Source organism: Diabrotica virgifera, chromosome 3 (genome assembly GCF_917563875.1).
Source record: "Diabrotica virgifera virgifera chromosome 3, PGI_DIABVI_V3a".
NCBI classification, from domain to species: domain Eukaryota; kingdom Metazoa; phylum Arthropoda; class Insecta; order Coleoptera; family Chrysomelidae; genus Diabrotica; species Diabrotica virgifera.
The window spans coordinates 90,029,764-90,052,900 of record NC_065445.1 but is presented as its reverse complement, the minus strand read 5'-3'; the positions used below and the strand labels follow the sequence as shown (position 1 = coordinate 90,052,900).

Here is a 23,137-nt window from a genome sequence, read left to right as displayed (position 1 = left end):
AGGGAACTTGCACATTTTTTTTATTACATAATAATGTTCAGTTTTGTTTAAAAATGAGATTTCCAAAATTTTACGCTTCAAAAATTCATAATAACTTAGAAGTACAAATTTAAAATCTTCTGTGTATTTAAAATAGTTCAAACGACCCGTGACGTCACATAATTATACTTTATTTATGTTTATATTATAAAGCCATTTATCGTACATTGTAATAATATATAGCAGTTTGTAGAGATTGGAGTTTGATACAGTGTTTGAAGGAAAGGAAAGGAAAGGAAAGGAAAGGAAAGAAGGTTTACTATGGAAAATAAAAGAAAACACTATAAGTGTTGTTTAGTTTCATTTCGTAAAAGTACAACTATTAAAAACCCCAATAAAATATTTATTGGATTACCAGACGATAAAAAACGGCGTTTGAAGTGGTTACTTGCATGCCGAAAAAACGTTCAAGGTATTTCAGTTAATACACAAGGTCTTCATGTATGTCAAGATCATTTTATCGTAAGTATAATATCTGTTATCTGCTTAACAAAAACACTTAAATATTATTATCTTACTCATTATCTCATATTATTTTTTTTTTTCATCTTTACTCAGATTTGAGTACCTGAAACTGTCTTTCGGTCCTTTTCCTAGACGAAAAGAAGGTAAATACGTGGCCAAAGTGTCCTTTATTTGCTTTCTTCTATATTCGTCGTCTCTTGTGCTTATATATTGTTAAAAGCCGGAGATACAGGATGCAGCCAGAAAGCAGTTTCTTAACGAAAAGTCTTGGATTTAAAATATTGTTTATTTTTATTTCAATTATTCTAATTGTATAAAAGTAGCAAACTTTGTATCTAGGGCTTTTCGTCTTCCTCGTATTACGAGAGATGTCGCTGTTTTGCGTCTCAAAAGGTGGAAACATTGCATCGCGACGTTTTCCCTTAAATAGACAGGATTGTTTATATTTGTTTCAGAGTTGTGACTGCATAGCTTCACTGAGGATGCATAGATGATGAAATAGCTATATGGAGATGATGGTCCAACTCTGAGTCAAATAAAAACAAAAACTGACTTTATCTTTTACTTAAATATTAGTTCGAAATTGTCTGAACAAATATTCTCAAATATTAGTCAGAAATAGCAACTATCAAAATATTTATAAAACTGGGTGTCAAAACGAATGCGAAACCTAATGAATTAATGGTGAGGACATCCAATACTACAATGATATGTCGTCATGACCAATGAGGGCGCGTCTTGTGCCCTCAATTTTTAAAAACGAAAGACAAAAAAACTTTTTTTTCTTTGATATATGTTTTAAATTATGTTCTGTTGTGATTTATAGCATTTTTTCGAATTTAAAATTTTATGCAAGTTCCATATTGTGAGGTGCTAACCCCAGGACCAGCAACCCACAGTATTATGGGTCTTATGTTGCCGTGATGTAAAATCAAGGAAGAGTTTAAACATGATATTATTTTATACACAAATGTATCTTTTTAACATTGAAAGGATCTTCTCCCAGATATTTTGGTGGCTCAAATCATGTATGCCTGTAAGCAGCACTGATGATGGAATTATTATTCCGAAAACGTTCTGTGATGTAACCCGAAAGGGTCTTTTTCATATCAATGTACCTTTTATAAAGGGTTTTTTTTAATGGTAGGTACCATTAAGGTTCAATGATACCCGTTTTAGACGGAGAGCTAGAGCCGAAAAATCATCGTCATAAGTAATATGGAGGTTTTCCTGTGAAATGTGTCCTTTGTATATTGATAATTATGACCCCTTTCAGGCTGACACCTCAGTGGATACAGGAAGTAGCAATAAGGGATGAAAGGCGAAAGTTAGTGCAGTCATTAAAGTTTTTCACCTCCTGTTTTGTTAAACCTCCATTGATTTGCATTAAAATTGGTGACTAGTTAGAGCCTACCTCAAGAAACAAAACTGATATGATGCTAACTTGAACTTTTACCCTGGGGGTGGATACCACCCCTTCTCGGGGTGAGAACTATTTTATTAAAAATAACCCCACAAATCGATTGAGGGACAAATTTTAAGCAAAATTTGTTATATCAAGTTATCAAAATAAATCAATACTTTTTGAGTTATTAAAGATCAAAGATTTGAATTTTTCGGGAAACAAATGCATGGTGTAAAGCAGTTTTTCATAAATAATTAAAAAACTGTTTTAACAAAATAGTTATGATTACCAAAACTGAAGATAATAAATAATCGAATAGATCCTTTACGTGAAAGACCTTTTAGAATTAATTAAAAATAAGTTATAGTTGATTGACTATATATTTTTTTCGGCTAGTACTCAAATCTAAGTACGAGTATTCAAGCTTAAATAACAGGAAAACGATGCATTTTCGAAAATATACATACTTACTAAACACTTGTCAAAGTACTCAAGAATAGCTATCAAGTGAGCTCCAGATGAAGTTGATAACATCAAAGTTAAACAAGTGATGATGAAAATAAGAGAACCCTTTCAAATTTTTTAGGAAAAAGTGAAAATTAAAACATACGCTATTTATATATTTATTTTGAAATTAGTTAACAGAATAATTTTCAAAGGAATTTCAGGAATGAAGTTAGGATTATAATTTAATAATTAAATTTTAATTTTTAATAATACATATTTAATTTTTCTTTTTGTAGTTTTCAATGTTTTTCACTAAGTAATTTCACAGCAGTATCTATATCAATTGTACAATTTATATTAAGCACGCAAGTGTATTATGTTACCATATTGAAAACAATTATATTTTTTGGAGTATATATTATATATTCAATACAAACGCCGACTCCGAAATGACCGTAGCAAGTTTATACCTATGCAATAGCGTCTATTTAAGAGCACATGCGTGAAGTTACGGGTGATCAAAAGAACATATTAATTAATTGTATGTTAGTAAAATATTATTTTTATATTATTTTGAATATTATTGAATTTTTTCTATCAATATAAACTGAATATATCCGGAAACTCCGGGTGTCCAATAATGGGTACATTTGACATATTCGAATACATTTTTGCTAAATTTTACATAAATGTCTTAAAACAATTGAAAAAACTTATATATGTAATATAATAAATAATAAAATATGTAATATAATAATTAAGCTCCAAATTTTTGGAGCCTAAACTTTGAAAAATGTTTGTAGCATAATGGCAATAGCAAAAAAAGTTTAATGGTATCAACTTCTCCGGGAGCACATTTGATACATATTTCCAAGTACTTTGACAAGTGTTCAGTAAATATATTTTTTCTACAACCGTGTTAAAAATGCAATTTTTAGCACTCCATCCGAGCGTTAAAAATGCTACTTTAAGGCACTAGTGCTTTAAAACACTTTTAAGGCACTGCAGCTCGTATTGACCGTATAGACAATTTTGATGTAATGTCAAAAAAAATATAAAAATGGAATGTCAGTCACGTTCAAGTAAAAGTTTTTGTAGATATTGTCCTGTAATTACGTTTGTAGAAAAAATATTGTATGATATGCGTGTTAAGAAGTACATTTTTAAGGCACTCATGTGAATTGCAGAACTCGCTATCGCTCATTCTGCAAACTTTCATATGCGTGCCTTAAACGTGTACTTTTAACACTTATATCATAAATAACTATTATAACATGTATCGTTTTTCCGTTATTTAAGCTTGAATACTTAGATTTGAGTACTAGCCAAAAAAAATATACATTAAATCACCTATAACTCACTTTTAATTAATTCTGAAAGGTTTTTCGAATAAGAAATGTATTTTATTTTTTATTATCTTCAATATTAAGAACTATAACTTTTTTGATAAAACTTATAGTTTTTGAGTTATTTATGAAAAACCGCTTTACACCATGCATTTTTTTCACGAAAAATTCAAATCTTTGATCTTTAATAACTCAAAAAGTATTGATTTATTTTAATAACATGATATAACAAATTTTACTTAAAATGTGTCCCAGTTTTGTTTCTTGAGGTATGCTCTAACTAGTCACTAATTTTCATGCAAATCGATGGAGGTTTAAAAAACAGGAGGTTAAAACCTCTAATGACTTCACTAGCTTTCCTCTTTCATTCCTTATTGCTACTTCCTGTATCCACTGAGGTGTCAACCTAAAAGGGGTTATAATTATCAATATACAATAGACACATTTCACATGCCAAACTCCATATTACTTATGACGATGATTTTCCGGCTCTAGCTCTTAGACTATTTCTCCAATTTTGTATTAGAAACACCAAAGTGTACAAATTTACAATCCTTGTATTTTATTCTGTGAGCTTCATTAGTGTTGGAACATTTTGTGACTAACCCTTTTTTCGGTGTTTTGTATTCTGAGATAAGTTGCTTCAAGCAAATTTGACAGATGAGAAAAAATTTTATTTCGTCTATATCGTTATAGTATCTTGGGTAGTACAATCAATTCATGCAATTAAAAGAACTTCTTTGCTACTCAACCGTCAAAAATTTGATTCAGGTTAAAAACCTAAAACACATCAAGCTGAGATATCACAAAATATGGCTTAGAATTCAAATTAAACAATTCTGTTTGTTATGTGACTTGAAAATAAAAATCTTTTATCCAATAATCTACAATATCTTGTAGAAACAGCACATAGTGTCTTTTAAAATTTAAAGTTCGAATCTCATCAATGGTGGGAAATTTTTCATTTATTAAACATTAATAAGTGAAAATAGTTTCTATCCTTGTGAGATCTGTACTCACAGGAGGGACCGCAGACGTTCGGAAACAATTAGCGTCTCTTTGTAAAGACAATGAATCGACTTTTCAAAGTAACCAGACATTTACTAAACACACCCACACTACACTAGGTATCTGAGTCATACAAAATCAACTGTATCATACCAATGGTCATTAGTTGTCGAATCATTAAGCTAAATAAAAAAAAATTACAATGACTGCCAAACATCAGTAGGTGTTACATTTATTCACCAACTTTGTGAAAATATGTCATATGAGATATAATAAATATTACCTAAATAAAACACTTAAAAATCTCTTACCTTCAGTGTTATGTGTAAACTCAGTCAAACTGCTACACAAAGAGTCATCTAATTCATGATAAAAAGGAACTACCTTTCTTCTTCTAAGTGACTTCTCAGGATTCTCAGTCTTCACTTTGTTTTTGGCCATTGATTCAGCTATGGCCAACTCTAGTTCCCCATTAATTGTATTACTCTCCAAGATCGTTTGCTTACAATTGTTGCAAAATATATTAAGATCATCTGTGGAAGTGCTTCTATCCTTAAGCTCTGAAGATTCCTCCTCCTGAAAGGGGATGGGTTTCTCCCCCTCCTCCCGAAAGGGGATGGGTTTTTCTGGCTATTGAATGAGAAAAAGAAAAATGAATTATTTTATTTTACTAATTTTATTTAATTTCCTTTTATTTTTAAATCTTATTTATTTTTTTGATTTTATTTAATTTTAATTAATTTTATATAGTTCTTTTTGAAGTGAAAACTTCTTTAGGGACGTTGTGCGATTTTTGGATAGGGGAAAAGCATTGAATTCGCGACCGTCATTGCGACAGTCATCGCTTATGCTATATATTATGTGTATGTATATGTTACGGACAATGACGTAAATTCGGCCAATAACGTTATTGGCCGGCCAATATCGATAATGGCCGGTTGAATTGGTCATTGTCGACAATGGCCGGATATTAACGTTATATAGAAACTGGACATTGATGATAATTTTAAATTCTTGATAACATTTCTATCATTGCCCGACCAATGTCGACAACGCCCGTTGTTAATCGGTCAATGTTGAAATTTTGACTAAAAGATAGGTTATGTGTAGGTTTACTATTGACCATTCCAGGTCACGTGACTTTCGACACCGTTGCTGAGGGGCAAAAATTGTGTTTTTGGTGTTATTTTTGCTATTTTCTCGCTTTATTATAAAAAATCTGTGGTTTTAACTACAAAAATTTCAAATATTGGATATAGGACACCCTCGTAGGGGATGCAAAAACCCGGTATAATCAGAAAATCAGTTTTCTTGGCCCATATCGTCGTTATGTTTACAGTGTATTGTGATTATATTGATTTAAAACATTTCGGTCTTTAAATGCGGCTGGTATTATAAAAAAAACTTACTTTATCTCTTTTACCTTTACTGGAACACTTTCAAACTGAACAAAACGCTGGTATTTTAATCATCTTCTTAAATTAAACAATGGTTTTCTACACTTAACCTAGTTTGTTTACAATATTTTGCCCATCAGTCGCTGTCAAATGACGTCACCCTGGAATGGTCTATTGTTTACTTCATGTGTGTATATTGTGTATTGTTTTCATGCTGAAATTACTCGTAAGTTTATTTAAGGCCGGCCATTGGTAATGTTACAAGTATAGGCGATCCCATCACCTTTATAAAGTACACCACTCATAATCTAGAGCATATATGTATACCGAAAAATGCTTAACCTACTAACAATATATCTCGCTAATTACAGCCATATTTTTGCTACCCTACCTGTTGTGTATTGTTTATAAAAAAATGTGAAAGTTTTGCTTTTTTCTCAATAAATATAAGAGCGTTTATATCTAAATTACTCAAGTATTTAAATGAATTTCATGATAAAAGTCCGTTTAGCACTAGCCTATATGTAACGGAAGGATGTAACGTTAAAAAAATGTGAATTAATAAAGTACTTTTTGCGTGGTGTACTTTTAAAATAAATTTCTGGAATTAATAGAAATTGGCATGTGAAACGTAAATCTTGTACATATAATACACAAAAAGTATAGGAATCTGTAAGAATCTAAGCTCTGTTAATGTAGCAATTATGTATAAGATGGCGCTACGAAAAAAATTAAATAAACATCAAAAATTCAGGAGCGTAATGGCCAGTTTGAAACTTTCCTTATTAAATTTCGGTACTTGACAAATATGAGTTTATTAGGGGGTCCGGACAAATAATCCCCGGACAAATAATCCCGGACAAAAAATCCCCACAAATTATCCCCGGACAAAAAATCCCCACAAATAATCCTCACAAATAATCCCCACAAATAATCCCCGGACAAATAATCCCCACAAAAAATCCCGGACAGATAATCCCCACAATTTTTTTTTGACAAAATATCCCCGCAAAAAATCCCGGACAAAAAATCCCCAAGAAATATTTTTGCCCAATAAAGTTGTCAAATGAATGCTTATAATCCAAGGATGGTACTAAAGATGAGAAATTTAGACTGTCTGTCCGTCGGTACGTCCGACCGCGCATATAACTACTCCGTCATTATGCCAGGTAGAATGACACATGAGGGGTCGAATGAACGGTTATAATCAAACAATGGTACTACAGATGAGCAATTTGGTCCGTCGGTCTGCTTGACCACGAATATAACTCCTCCATCACTGTACCAGGTAGAATGACAGATGAGGTGTCGAATGAAAGCTTATAATCCAAGGATGGTACTAAAGATGAGAAATTAGACCAAGGATGTCTGTTCATCGGTCCGTCCGACCGCGAATATAACTACTCCGTCATTATGCCAGGTAGATTGACAAATGGGGTGTCGAATGAACGGTTATATTCCAACGATGGTACTAAAGATGAGCAATTTGGTCCATCGGTCTGCCTGACCACGAATATAAGTCTTCCGTCACTGTACCAGGTAGAATGACAAATAAGGTGTCGAATGAAAGCTTATAACCAAGGATGGTACTAAGGTTGAGAAATTTGACCAAGGCTGTCTGTCCATCGGTCCGTCCGACCGCGAATGTAACTACTCCGTCAATATGCCAGGTAGATTGACAAATGGGGTGTCGAATGAACGGTTATAACCCAACGATGGTACTAAAGATGAGCAATTTGGTCCATCTGTCTGCTTGACCGCGGATATAACTCCCCCGTCACTGTACCAGGTAGAATGACAAATGAGGTGTCGAATGCAAGCTTATAATCCAAAGATGGTACTAAAGATGAGAAATTAGACCAAGGATGTCTGTCCATCGGTCCGTCCGACCGCGAATGTAACTACTCCGTCATTATGCCAGGTAGATTGACAAATGGGGTGTCGAATGAACGGTTATATTCCAACGAATTTGGTCCGTCTGTCTGCCTGACCGCAAATATAACTCCTCCGTCACTGTACCAGGTAGAATGATCAATAAGGTGTCCAGTGAAAGCTTATAACCAAGGATGGTACTAAAGATGAGAGATTTGACCAAGGCTGTCTGTTCATCTGTACGTCCCACCGCGAATGTAACGACTCCGTCATTATGCCAGGATTAATGACAAATGGGGTGTCGAATGAACGATTATAATTCAACAATGGTACTAAAGATGAGCAATTTGGTCCGTCAGTCTGCTTGACCGCGGATATAACTCCCCGTCACTGTACCAGGTAGAATGACAAATGAGGTGTCGAATGAAAGCTTATAATCCAAAGATGGTACTAAAGATGAGAAATTAGACCAAGGCTGTCTGTCCATCGGTCCGTCCGACCGAGAATGTAACTACTCCGTCATTATGCCAGGTAGATTGACAAATGGGGTGTCGAATGAACGGTTATATTCCAACGATGGTACAAAGATGAGCAATTTGGTCCGTTGGTCTGCCTGACCGCGAATATAAGTCTTCCGTCACTGTACCAGGTCGAATGACAAATAAGGTGTCGAATGAAAGCTTATAACCAAGGATGGTACTAAGGTTGAGAAATTTGACCAAGGCTGTCTGTCCATCGGTCCGTCCGACCGCGAATGTAACTACTCCGTCAATATGCCAGGTAGAATGACAAATGAGGTGTCGAATGAATGGTTATAATCCAACGATGGTACTAAAGATGAGAAATTTGATCCGTCGGTGTGCCTGACCGCGAATATAACTCCTCCGTCACTGTACCAAGTAGAATGACAAATGAGGTGTCAAATGAAAGCTTATAATCCAAGGATGGTACTAAAGATGAGAAATTAGACCAAGGCTGTCTGTCCATTGGTCGTCCGACCGCGAATGTAACTACTCCGTCATTATGCCAGGCAGAATGACAGATGAGGTGACGAGTGTACAGTGAACGGTTATAATCCAACCATGGTACTAAAGATTCACTCACGCATTTCGTTTCCGAAAGTTGCACTTTCACGCACGACGTGCGGGAAAGTAAAATACCTTGTAATATTGCATTATAATATATTATAATACATGCAATAAACTAATATTGAAAGTTTGTTTTTAACAACCTTGTCAAATAATTGATTTGTGTATTTTCACTTCTAAATAAAAATCGATATAACTCTATTTTTTGTGGCTTTTTCCAAACGTACGGCCCTAGAATAAATATTATTCCTAACTCGTGCGGAAAGTGTGTTCCTCGCACTCGAATGCCTGCCCGAACTCCGCTATCGCGTCGTTCGGGTCAACGGCAGTCTCGTGCGTGAAATTATCACTTTCCGCACTAGTTAGGAAAATAACTATTTTATGATGTCGATATTTTCCAAGTTATGGGGGGAAATAGTGACAGTTAGAGGTTAGAGTTAGAGCATAACTATTGAATTGTCTCGTTAATTATGAGTTTTACGACAAAAATGTAGGTACCTATAATACAAAAATAGAACTTAGTAGATAGAATTAACTTTTACATAATTTTGAATTTTGATCTCTTTCATTTTTTTTACGAATATTTAAAATTGTTTCAAATATGATTTCCTACAATTATTTCTTTTTGACAATTTTTTTCGTGCGGTTGATATTTTCCGAGTTAGCGGGAATATATTAAAAAGGGGTGGGGGAGCATAATTATTGAATTGAATCTTGTTTCCGAGCTGCCCCAAATTTTATAATTCTAACCTTTAGGGGAGGTCAATAGTGGTGTAAATTTAAAATTGCGACTGAATTCCGCTGAAGGGTTAGCCGTCATATTGATTTTAAAGGAGAACCGTTGATGCTAAATACCTCCACCATTTTCAACTTTTTTGCTCTACTGCTCATTATTTATAATAGTTCCCAGGTAGCAAGACTGTTTAACGCGCTCTATCTGAATCTGCGTTCCATTAGTGTGCAGATGGGTTATAGGTATAGATAGGGCTATTATAGCAATCGCCATTAAACCGGTTTTTGGTACGAAAATAGTGATTAGCAATTAAATTTAAGCATGAATTGTAATTTCGATTACCAAATATCGAATTCCAATTGTGAGTTCTTTCAAAAATCGTGCATGCAGCACTCTGCTTTGAATAACCCTGTTCAAAACATCCTATTTGTGATGATAATTGCTTGTCCTGAAAACGATAATCTTGATTGTAATACAAAAAAACCTATTCATTTTTGTAATTTCAAAAGTATTTGGTCATCATTATCATCAATGGCGTTATAACTCTTCGAGACTCTGCCACATTTTTTATTATTTAAAATCAATACAGCTGCCCACGATGTGATATTTGATACCGTTCACGTTATCAACACGAGTAATAAAAATTTAATGTGTTTCTCGGTCGATGATCGAAATGCCACATCAGCGACTTGTTAATTATTGTGTTTTGACTGGAATAAGAATGTGAATTTTAACCGAATTTTTAACGTGCATACAAATTGCACACACAATTTTTTTTGTTTATGCTTATTTTTTATTATAATAAATATGTTGATTTTCACCCATTCGTGAGCAAAAATTTGGTTGTTTTGACTTCTGAGTAATACCAAAAAGTCAAAAATCGTTATAACTGAAAAAACTCGACAGATTTATGCTCGATAAACTCATAATACTCATAAAGCTAATAAAATATTTTTGATCTTTTCGTTTCACATGATTCACTGAGCGTTGGCTTATTTTTTAATATTTTTCCTTATTTTTTTTTTAATTCATTGAATTATAGCGTTGATTGAGATATTAGAGGCCGTCCAATATATCAATCAACGATAATAGTGAATATGCTTATTTAATTTAAAAATAAAATAATTCTATCCTCTTCTTCTTGCTGTGCCTGTCCGTGACGAATGTTGGCGATCTCCATGGCATGGCAATCTTTATTTTATCTGCAGCAATGCAGGAAAGCTTCACATATGTTGAGTTGAACCAGGTTCTGAGGTTCTTTAACCAGGATGTTCTTCTTCTTCCTGGACCTCGCTTTCCAAATATTTTTCCTTGGAGAATGGCTTGTAGGAGGGCATATCTGGATTCATTTCGCATAATGTGTCCAAAGTATTCCAACTTTTGAGATTTGATGGTCTCGGTTTTTCCCCATTCTTCTGTAAGGACCTCCTCATTTGTGACCCGATCAGTCAATGGGATTTTAAGAATTCTATTATAAGTTCAAAAAAAATTCAAAAAAATATGCTTGAAATATTTATTTCAAACTCTAAGCTCACCCCACCTTAAGGATAGCTATGACACGAATTTGATAGGCAAGCCATGCAAGTCGTTTTTGTCTATGTATGAAATTTAATAAAAAAAATGTCTCATCCGGAAAGCAGATGGGTGCAGGTCGACCTATATTCGGATCTTAGACTATAACGTATATATAGTTTCGTAGAGTTTTGCTATCAGCCGTTGATGATTTGCTGATGAACGCTACTCGTGTTATTTCTTTCCGTTCATGTTCACAAGAGCATGTGTTAACAAGTAATTGGACTTCGTAAGTCCTAGGTTTTCATCCAAAGTAATCGAAAGTAGAACTGGAAGTCGATATTTTAACTCTTCGTGTAACTTTGCGTCGATTCATATACGATTTTACTAATTTTGGATCATATTCATTTACATTCATACCATACTTTGAGTCACTTTAAAACAGATACTTGCGGTTGCAACTCTAAAACTGAAGTCCGATGTTAAATTACTCATCTTTAATACCATCCTTGTGTTATAATCTTTTATTCGAAACCTCATTATTTGTCATCAAATCTGTATTAATACGGAGGAGTTGTATGTAGGAGGACAGACGGAAAGACACTCATGAAACCGGAAGTATATATTTGTTCTCGCCTTGCGAAGGCTCGTCGAATAATATATCACTTTTACTATTCCGGTGACTTTAAAACAGTATTTCCGGTCCCATTTGTAAAACCGGAAGTACTTGGTCAAATTTCTCACCTTTAGTACCATCCTTGGATTATAAGCTTTCATTCGACACCTCATTTGTCATTCAACCTGGTATAGTGACGGAAGAGTTATATTCGCGGTCGGACGGACCGACGGACAGACAGCCTTGGTCAAATTGCTCATCTTTAGTACCATCCTTGGATTATAAGCTTTCATTCGACACCTCATTTGTCATTCTACCTGGTACAGTAACGGAGGAGTTATATTCGCGATCAGGCAGACCGACGGACCAAATTGCTCATCTTTAGTACCATCGTTAGATTATAATCGTTCATTCGAAACCTCATTTGTCATTTTCCCTGGCATGATGACGGAGAGAAGTTACATTTGCGGTCGGACGGACAGATGGACAGGCAGCCTTGGTCAAATTTCTCATCTTTAGTACCATCCTTGGTTATAAGCTTTCATTCGACACCTTATTGGTCATTCTACCTGGTACAGTGACGGAGGAGTTATATTCGCGGTCAGGCAGACCGACGGACCAAATTGCTCAACTTTAGTACCATCGTTGGATTATAATCGTTCATTTGAAACCTCATTTGTCATTTTCCCTGGCATAATGACGGAGAAGTTACATTCGCGGTCGGACGGACAAATGGACCGACAGCCTTGGTCAAATTTTTCATCTTTAGTACCATCCTCGGTTATAAGCTTTCATTCGAAACCTTATTTGTCATTCTACCTGGTACAGTGACGGAGGAGTTATATTCGCGGTCAAGCAGACCGACGGACCAAATTGCTTATCTTTAGTACCATCGTTGGATTATAACCATTCATTCGACACCTCATTTGTCATTCTACCTGGCATAATGACGGAGTAGTTACATTCGCGGTCGGACGGACAGATGGACAGACAGCCTTGGTCAAATTTATCAGCTTTAGTACCATCCTTGGATTATAGGCTTTCATTCGACACCTCATTCGCTATTCTACCTGGTACAGTGACGGAGGAGTTATATTCGCGGTCAGGCAGACCGACGGACCAAATTGCTCATCTTTAGTACCATCCTTGGTTATAAGCTTTCATTAAATGTTCTAAACATTAATTACATTTTCATTCTAAATTAGACAATTAGACAAATTTGAGTGATATAATTGTTCTTCCCTGGTATAATTTTATAATATTGGGACATGAGAAGTAGGTAACAAACTATGATGAACCAATATGCGAAATAGATTTTTCCAATACTTTTGGTTTAGATTTTACCACGAGATACGAGCACAGTATTTATCCGAGTAAAATTTTCAGCGAGAACCCGTCCTTAAACCTCCTAGAAAATGAAAAGTTCGCACCTCATATGTAAAACGATTTCGAGTCATCTTAGCGAGACCGCACCTGCATACCTCTCTGTACTGAAACTAAACTATCAGCTGACTATAAAGTCTGGAGTCCGCGCTTCGCTTAGATATCTATTGCGTTATTTCTCCGATAGAGGCAGCATCTCTCGGGAAAGAATCTTTTGTCTCTGTTGCACTGCGACTTGGGGACCTCTCTTTCATACAACGGCCGGCCTTAATAAGTGTTATCATGGATATCAACGATGTGCGCACTCATTTTAATAATTATATAAACTTAATAGTCAAGTCAAAACGTGATGACAATAAATCATTTTTAAACTGTGACGAATACAATAGCCGAATAAGTGAAATTAAAGAAGCGAAAAATATCTTGAGAACACCGGATGCTAAAAAAACCACAAAGCACTATAGAATGAAATTCAATGATCAAGCCAGCTCCCGCCAGCCACCTGCCTCTAGGAGGTTTAAACATTAATTTAAGCGAAATACCATTGTTTATTTGTGAAATAAACATTTTTCTGACTGATAATAGCAGTAAAATGTATTTTGAATTAAATAAATTACATACATTCTTTTTTTTTGTTAAATAATTTAATTAAAAAAAAATTTTGGACACCCTTTATAATTAATTATGTAAGTGTTTATGTTACTGGATAGAGAATTGAATAACCTTTCAAATGAGGTAGCACACGACCCCTATTGTCATTTAAAAAATCATCGATTACGTCATCACATCCAGATGGATGACGTCACTAGTATGCCATATATGCCAAAATATCATAATTTCAAAATAAAAATCGACCTGTTTCGGGATTTTTCCTTAAAGTCGCCGGTTTACGAAATAACGAATTTATTCCTTTCATTTGCACCATACTGTATATAAAAATAGGTTGCTACAAAATATCATGGCTTCTGAGGCATCGATTTATCAACATTGGACATTTGCTTCTGGCCACTGTCGTTATTGACCGGTTATTGATGAAAAATCTAATTTTACTTTAAGTTTTTACAACATTGGCAAATATTTAAGGTTATTGTCGTTAATGGCAGGGCATTGTCGTTAATAACCAAGGAAAATGGATATTCACGACAATGCCCGGCCATTAACGTCAATGTCCAATTTACATCATTGACCGTAACATATATATTGTTATATTTCTATTTGATATAAAAATTAAAATTTAATAATTATAAACAAAATTCACTTTAATATAAAATATTTTTAATTTTCTCAACCTCGGGCATATAAATTTAGAACAACCTGTATACAACAAATTGTTATATTTAATTTTAAGAAGTGATTAGAATAAGCGTACGAAACTCGGAACAATGTGCTTAGATAAACAAAGTGAATGACGCGTACCATTATCGTTCTTCTCGGAAGGTCGATCATTAGCCTATGCTAAATAAAACTCAGTGAAATAGATGATAGTTCATTATCGTTTTTCGCGGAAGGTTTCGATCATTAGCCTATGCTAAATAAGACTCATTTGAAAGAGAGAATAGGTCATTAAAATTTGTAAATAGTTAGAAAGTATTTTAGAATGGGAATTAAATATTTTCTTTTGAAATCCATTAAGCATATTTAGAAAGATTAAAAATTGGTTTTGAGGAATATTACGAATGAGAGTTGGTGGTGGAAGATTGATTTGTGAATCTGGAAGGGATGTTTAGAAAGTAGGGGAATGGATGACAAAGTGAGATCAGAATGTTTTGAGCTGTCGAGAAGTGAAGTCGAGTAGTAGACGGTAGTGTACGGAGAGTGAGAAAGCCGGTGTAGTTCCGTGAGTGTGGAGTATCTATCGTGGAACGAGAAGTAGGCCAGGTCGAGAGTAAAAGAACCTCCTTGAGCAAAGAGTGTCCCGGTAGCTGATAGCAGTTTCGAGAAAGGTAGAACACAGCATCACGACAGACGCAGGAACGAGAGCTATTCGAGCTAGTTTTTCAAAGGAGAACATTACTGGAAGCCAGGACGAGGTTTGATCGCAGCCAAGGATAGCAGGAAACGGGTCTTGTGTGAGGACATTTTCAGTTCACCAGGAAAAGGTCAGTCTCATTTGTTTGGACATGAATGTATGGGTTTTTTCGTATTAAATTCCACATAAAAAATTGAATAACATAATCAATAATATCAGAAAAGCTTCATCAAACTTAAATAGGGTTGTTCCTAATAACTCCTAATAGTTAAATGTTAATAAAAACTTTCAATTGAAAACCAAAAGGAAATAAGATTCCCATTTGTAAATGTTATGTTTAAGAATAATAAGAAATAGCAAATATTAAGCATTGATTGCCTTTTAAATAAAATAAAAAATATTTTGATTATAATTGTAACCCATATGTGTATTTTTTTTTACTCTTTTCTTTTCTATCCCGATTAGGAACCATTAAGAAATATTCAGAAGCCACGAAAGTAAGTAATTAATTTATAATTCGCCCTGAGATTGAAAACATATTGATATGTGATCTGGTTAATTAATTAGATTAGTATTAATACATTGATTAAATTAAGTGACATATAAGAATATTATCTCATATCAATAATCAAGATCACATCAACTGTCGTCCAACGTGGAAAGCATTGTAAAGTATTTCTAGTGGCAAATTTGAAGGATAGAAAGAGTAAAGCCGGTATTTGAAAATTTATATGCCTGTGGTAAAAAGTGAGATACTTACATTTGATAACATAAAATTTTAGATCTCTTTAGGTACAAATTTTACATAACTGATTTAATAATTTATTTTTACGATATTTACATTTGATATATTTATTGACAATTTATAATATTTGGGTGAGAAAAAGTCGTCTTGGTAACATACTAGTAAAATTTCATATTTGGCGGGGACAGTACTTCTTGAAAACAAATGTCTGTGACAAGAAGCCAAAGCAAAGACAACAAAAAACAAAAAGAACATTCAGACCAAGAAGATATTTTAGACACGACAATCATGGCATCAGAACAGCAAGAATTATCAGGAATAGATAAACTATTACAACTGATGCAACTCCAGTCACAAAAACTGGATGACAATCAAAGAGAAACAAAACTAGCAATGGATGAAGCAAAAAGGACAATGGATAAAAATCAGGAAGAAACATCAAAAAAAATGGATGACAATCAACAGGAAACAAAACAAGCCATAGAAGAAAACAACAGAAATATAGAGAGTATTAAGAAGGAAATGGTTAAAAAAATAGAAGAGATTGCAGAAAAGAGCGAGAAACAGGAGTTAGAGATTAAAGAAATCAAAATCAAAATAAAGGAGATAACGAATTGCCAGAAAAAAGAAATGGAAAGTTTGGAAAACAAGTTGCAAAACGCTATTCAAGCAGACATAGAAGAAGTGGAAAGAAAGATTGCGGAAATCAATACTCAACAAAATGTCGGAGAAAGAAGAGAAATGGTTATACATAGCACAGATGACGTGAAGATAAGGTTTGGCGGGGACGTAAGAAGATTACACCCAGTGCCGTTCATAAATAGCCTGAAAAAGAAAATACAGCACATCGGAAATTTCGAAACAGCAAAAGAAACTATCAGAAACCATCTCAAATATGAAGCAAGCCTATGGTTAGATAGTAAAGAAGAAGAATTCGGCAATTGGCAACAATTTGAACAAAAATTTTTGAATTATTTCTGGGGAAAAGTCCAACAATTGGAAATTAACAAGGAATTGCAAAATGGGAAATACAATGATAGGATGGGTGTATCAGAAAGGACATATGCTTTGCAAATTTACAATAATGCAAAACATTTACAATATAATTACTCATCGGAACAATTAGTCGAACTGATTGCAAGACATTTCGAGGAAACGCTGGAAGACCATATCACATTGCAAAATTACAAAGACATAGATAGTTTATGCCAATTCCTACAAATAAGAGAATCACGTCTAAGAGAAAGAAAATCAAGAAGGTCGCGAGAAGATTACAGGCCCCGAGAAACACAAGATTACAGAGATAGAAATCAAAATAGGAGGGACTATACAAGACGAGATTTTAATCCCAGAAGGGAAAACGAAAATAGAGACAACGGAAGAGGAAATTATGAACAAAGAAATAGGCAATGGAATGAGGACAGAAATCGAGAATACCAGAATAGAAACACCACACGCTCAAATCAAGAAAACAGAAATAATGGTAGACAAAATGAACAGGGATATCGAGAAAACCGAAACAGATCCGACAGACCAAGAGAAAATAGAAGAGAAGTAAATAATTCCCAGACAGATGAATATGACGGAGAGAGACATTATGACGAAAATATAAACAACGATGAGCAACCGGCGTCTTTTCACGACGGCGCTCACTAAAAACCAAAAATCAAACAGGAATCTTTTGTCACCCCAAGGAGTTTATTAAATTGGCAGGAAACAACGAAAAGAAAAATGGAGTTAATTTAAAATTTGTGGATGGATTTATCAACGAGAAACCAATTAAAATTATGATAGACACTGGATCTGAAATAACATTGGTCAACAGAAAACTAATAGAAGAAGTTAACTTAACAAATTTAATTTATAAAATACCTAGGGTAAATTTAGTGGGCGCAAACAAACGGACATTGGCAACTATAAATGAAGGCATACGAGTAATGGTACGACTGGGCAAGAATATGTATGCACTACAATGTGTAATAATGCCAAACATGTCACATGACATGATAGTAGGAGTGGACGAATTGGCAGAAAAACATGTAGTGATAGATTTTAAAAATAATACGATGAAACTAACAGAAGAAAAAGAAAAAGAACAGGACAAGGAACATGAGAAACAAAATACGGACGAATCAGGTAAAGAACAAACAGTGGAAATGAATTTGGCAGCGAAGCAAGGACAAAGAAAAAAAAGGAGAAAAGGTCAGAAAAAGATAAAAGAAAATGAAACCTGTGGCTCCTCAAAAGAAGAGTTGAGCCCAGAAGAAGAAAATTTGAGAGTATCAGAAACAAAGGAAACCTGGGATTCCTCAAAAGAAGAGACGGGCTCAGGAGAAGAAGAAATAAAGCAAAAAAATGAAAGTGAAAAGAATATGATTGAAACAGTGGTATTTGAAGAGGAGGTATATGCAAACGAGGATGCAGAATGCACGGTAAACATGTGTGAAGAATCTGAGAAAAAAGACAGAAAATTGATATGTGGAGAAGGGAAAGAAAAAGAATTGCGGTTGATGTTAAGAAACTACGAAAATTTGATCAATGAGGAAAACAGAGTGGCTAAAAAGTACGAACATTCATTTGAGGTGAAAAACTTGGGAAATTTTCGATCAAAGACTTACCCGATTCCATACAAGTATCGACAAGAGGTGAAAGAAGAAATAAATAAAATGTTGGAAGATCAAATCATCGAAAGATGTGATTCACCGTATGTTAACCCGATTGTGATAGTAAAGAAAAGCAGTGGAGAATTGAGATTATGTTTAGATGCCAGGAATATCAACCAGCACACTGTATCACAATATGAATCACCTCTAAAATCGAGGCCATTTTTGGAAGAATCACGGGGTCACACATATTTTCGATAATTGACTTAAAACACAGTTTTTGGTTGATACCGTTAGCTGAAAAGTGTAGAAACTACACCGCTTTTTCTATTGATGGTATTGTCTACCGGTTTAAGGTAGTGCCGTTTGGATTGCAGAGTGCTTGTGCTGCACTCGTCCGAGCTCTACATACCATTTTGAATCGCCACGAAGATTTCATAGTTCATTATATCGATGATTTATTAATTTTTTCACAAGATACTCAGAGTCATCTGAAACACATAGAAATAATTCTGGAAGAATTGGACACAGCGGGATTGAAATTAAACATTGAAAAATGTCAATTTTTTCAAAAAGAAGTCAATTATTTGGGTTTTCAATTGGACACCAAAACAGTAAGATTAGCCGAAGACAGAGTCAAGCTCATAGATGAATACCCAAGACCAACGAATTTGAAAACATTGAGAGGTTTTCTTGGCACGATTAATTATTTTAAAAAACTGATTCCCGATTTGAGCCAAAAGGAAATCCCTCTGATAAAGTTGCTTAAAAAAGGAATAAAATGGAATTGGAAAGAAGAACAGGAGGAAGCTTTCGAAACATTAAAACGAGAATTCGCAAAAGGAACGAAAATATACCACCCCATTTACAATTTACCTTTTATACTCCGAACTGATGCGTCCATACAAAAATTTGCAGGAGTGCTGTCTCAAATACAAAACGACCAAGAAGTGCCGATATGTTTTATATCGCGAGTGACTAAAACACATGAGAGAAAATATAGTGTTACAGAATTGGAGTTTGCCAGTGTACTATATTGCGTAAACAAATTGAGGTTTTACTTATTGGGAGCAAAATTCACAATCGAAACAGACCATGCAGCTTTAGTACATATCATGAAGAATAGATTAGTAAATAATAGAATACATAGAGGCATTCTATTATTACAGGAGTATGATTTTGAGTTCCGATATATAAAAGGAAAAGACAACATAATAGCCGACGCTCTAACACGGGATGAGGACACGGGAAAAAAGGAAACAATTACTCTACAGGTGGGACTAAATAGATTAATACAAGAAGAAGGGATATATTCGTTAAATGAGATAAGGACAAACCAAGAAGACCTAGAGGAAAGAGAGAAAAGAAGAGCGGAAGTAGAAAATGACATATATTTTAAGAGAATAGACGGAAAGGAACTATATTTAGTGACACAGACATTGGCCGAAAAGATAATAAAGAAATTACATGAGGACAATGGGCATATCGGTAGCAGAAAAGTTTGGCTCGTTTTTAGGGAAAATTACATCAGCCGACAGGATTACCGCATTGCAAAGGAAATTACCCAGAAGTGCGATGTATGTCAAAAATATAAGAGTCGGAATTTCAAAAACGAAAATGTTGCCAAAAATATTGAAGCCCGAAACAAACTAGACATTGTAGCAATAGATATGTTAAGCGATCTAATTATGACCACTAAAAGGAACAAACATATTCTGGTAATGGTGGATGTGTTTTCAAAATACGTAAAATTATATAGTTGCCGCACCACAAAGGGGGAGGAAATATTAAGAAAAATCGACAATTTTATAGCCATAGTAGGAACACCAAAAAAGATCCTACTGGACAATGCAACGTATTTCCGAAATGATCGTTTCAAAGGACAACTTCGAGAACGAGGAATAGAGACAAATTTTGTCAGCATCAGGCATCCACAGAGTAATCCTTCGGAACGATTCATACAGGAAGTGACGAAATTTCTTCGCATTGCAACAGATGGTCAACATCGCCACTGGGACAGGAAAATGGCGGAAATAGAAAGGTATCTAAATACAATTCCGAGCACAGTAACAAAGGAGACCCCAGAATACATCATGAAGGGTGTACTGCCGATAAGGCCATGGGAAGACCAAGAGCCAAAAGAATATCAACAGGTGATTGAAACCGTACAGAGAAGATTACGGCGAAGCAACGAAAAATATATCCAAAGACAGGAACAAAATAGAAAAAGAAGACCAGTGACTTTCCAAAAGGGTGAAAAAGTACTCGTGAGGGCATTACGAGTATCAAATCTTCCTGGCGGCATTTGCGCAAAGTTGATGCCTGTTTTCGAAGGCCCGTACATCGTGAATAATGAAAATGGGATAAATAGTTATGAGTTGAGGCACAGGAACTCGGAAAAGATCCGAGGAATTTATAATATTCACGATGTATACAAATATCACGAATAAAAGACAGAATTACATGAAGTAGATAGTAAGTTAGGTTATAAGACGTAGATTAAAGTAAAGAAATATACAGGGAGTTGGTTTTGCCTCGAGAAAATTTATTTAAAAATGCAGATAAATTTTATCGAATACAAGGCGGGGATTTGCTATATTTCTATTTGATATAAAAATTAAAATTTAATAATTATAAACAAAATTCACTTTAATATAAAATATTTTTAATTTTCTCAACCTCGGGCATATAAATTTAGAACAACCTGTATACAACAAATTGTTATATTTAATTTTAAGAAGTGATTAGAATAAGCGTACGAAACTCGGAACAATGTGCTTAGATAAACAAAGTGAATGACGCGTACCATTATCGTTCTTCTCGGAAGGTCGATCATTAGCCTATGCTAAATAAAACTCAGTGAAATAGATGATAGTTCATTATCGTTTTTCGCGGAAGGTTTCGATCATTAGCCTATGCTAAATAAGACTCATTTGAAAGAGAGAATAGGTCATTAAAATTTGTAAATAGTTAGAAAGTATTTTAGAATGGGAATTAAATATTTTCTTTTGAAATCCATTAAGCATATTTAGAAAGATTAAAAATTGGTTTTGAGGAATATTACGAATGAGAGTTGGTGGTGGAAGATTGATTTGTGAATCTGGAAGGGATGTTTAGAAAGTAGGGGAATGGATGACAAAGTGAGATCAGAATGTTTTGAGCTGTCGAGAAGTGAAGTCGAGTAGTAGACGGTAGTGTACGGAGAGTGAGAAAGCCGGTGTAGTTCCGTGAGTGTGGAGTATCTATCGTGGAACGAGAAGTAGGCCAGGTCGAGAGTAAAAGAACCTCCTTGAGCAAAGAGTGTCCCGGTAGCTGATAGCAGTTTCGAGAAAGGTAGAACACAGCATCACGACAGACGCAGGAACGAGAGCTATTCGAGCTAGTTTTTCAAAGGAGAACATTACTGGAAGCCAGGACGAGGTTTGATCGCAGCCAAGGATAGCAGGAAACGGGTCTTGTGTGAGGACATTTTCAGTTCACCAGGAAAAGGTCAGTCTCATTTGTTTGGACATGAATGTATGGGTTTTTTCGTATTAAATTCCACATAAAAAATTGAATAACATAATCAATAATATCAGAAAAGCTTCATCAAACTTAAATAGGGTTGTTCCTAATAACTCCTAATAGTTAAATGTTAATAAAAACTTTCAATTGAAAACCAAAAGGAAATAAGATTCCCATTTGTAAATGTTATGTTTAAGAATAATAAGAAATAGCAAATATTAAGCATTGATTGCCTTTTAAATAAAATAAAAAATATTTTGATTATAATTGTAACCCATATGTGTATTTTTTTTTACTCTTTTCTTTTCTATCCCGATTAGGAACCATTAAGAAATATTCAGAAGCCACGAAAGTAAGTAATTAATTTATAATTCGCCCTGAGATTGAAAACATATTGATATGTGATCTGGTTAATTAATTAGATTAGTATTAATACATTGATTAAATTAAGTGACATATAAGAATATTATCTCATATCAATAATCAAGATCACATCAATATGTATAAATTACAAATCGGCACTTCATTAAAATCTTAAATAGAGCAAGGAACAAACATGGTTTATATCCAGTCCACAAAAATAAACTAGGATTGGCCACTTCTCAAAACTGCACTTGCGGGGAGTTGGGTACATTACATTAGAGCATGTGATTTTCGATTGCGCAAACTTCCAGATGCCGAATCAACAGTTACATATATAAGAATCTACAAACAGTAGGAGTTACTCTTCCCACCAATTTAAATTCCATTTTATGTACACGAAATTTAAATTTGTATAAAATTGTTTATAACCACTTAAAAAATATGAAAATTGATATTTAAAAAAAAATAAAAAAAAATATATATAAAAAAACCATAAAAAAGAATAAAAATAACAAAAGAAAAAGAAATAAATATTAAAAAACAAAAAATGCACAAAAAAAGAAAAAAAAATCACAAAGAAAACCTAAACCTCTGAGAGGTTGAATCGGGTTTAGATCTTAGCGCTGAAAAAAAATATTTTAA

The 23,137-nt window shown here is 34.2% G+C and overlaps 1 protein-coding gene across 2 annotated transcripts in view; it reads right to left on the bottom strand.

Annotated features, from left to right (window-relative positions):
• LOC126881193 (uncharacterized) overlaps window positions 1-23,137 on the bottom strand; it is a 141,834-nt gene that overhangs the window by 66,226 nt on the left and 52,471 nt on the right. For both annotated transcript variants that reach the window (XM_050645296.1, XM_050645297.1), the window contains exon 4: window positions 5,022-5,340. In XM_050645296.1, coding sequence (XP_050501253.1) covers window positions 5,022-5,340 — 319 coding nt within the window. The remainder of the gene's footprint in view (window positions 1-5,021; window positions 5,341-23,137) is intronic.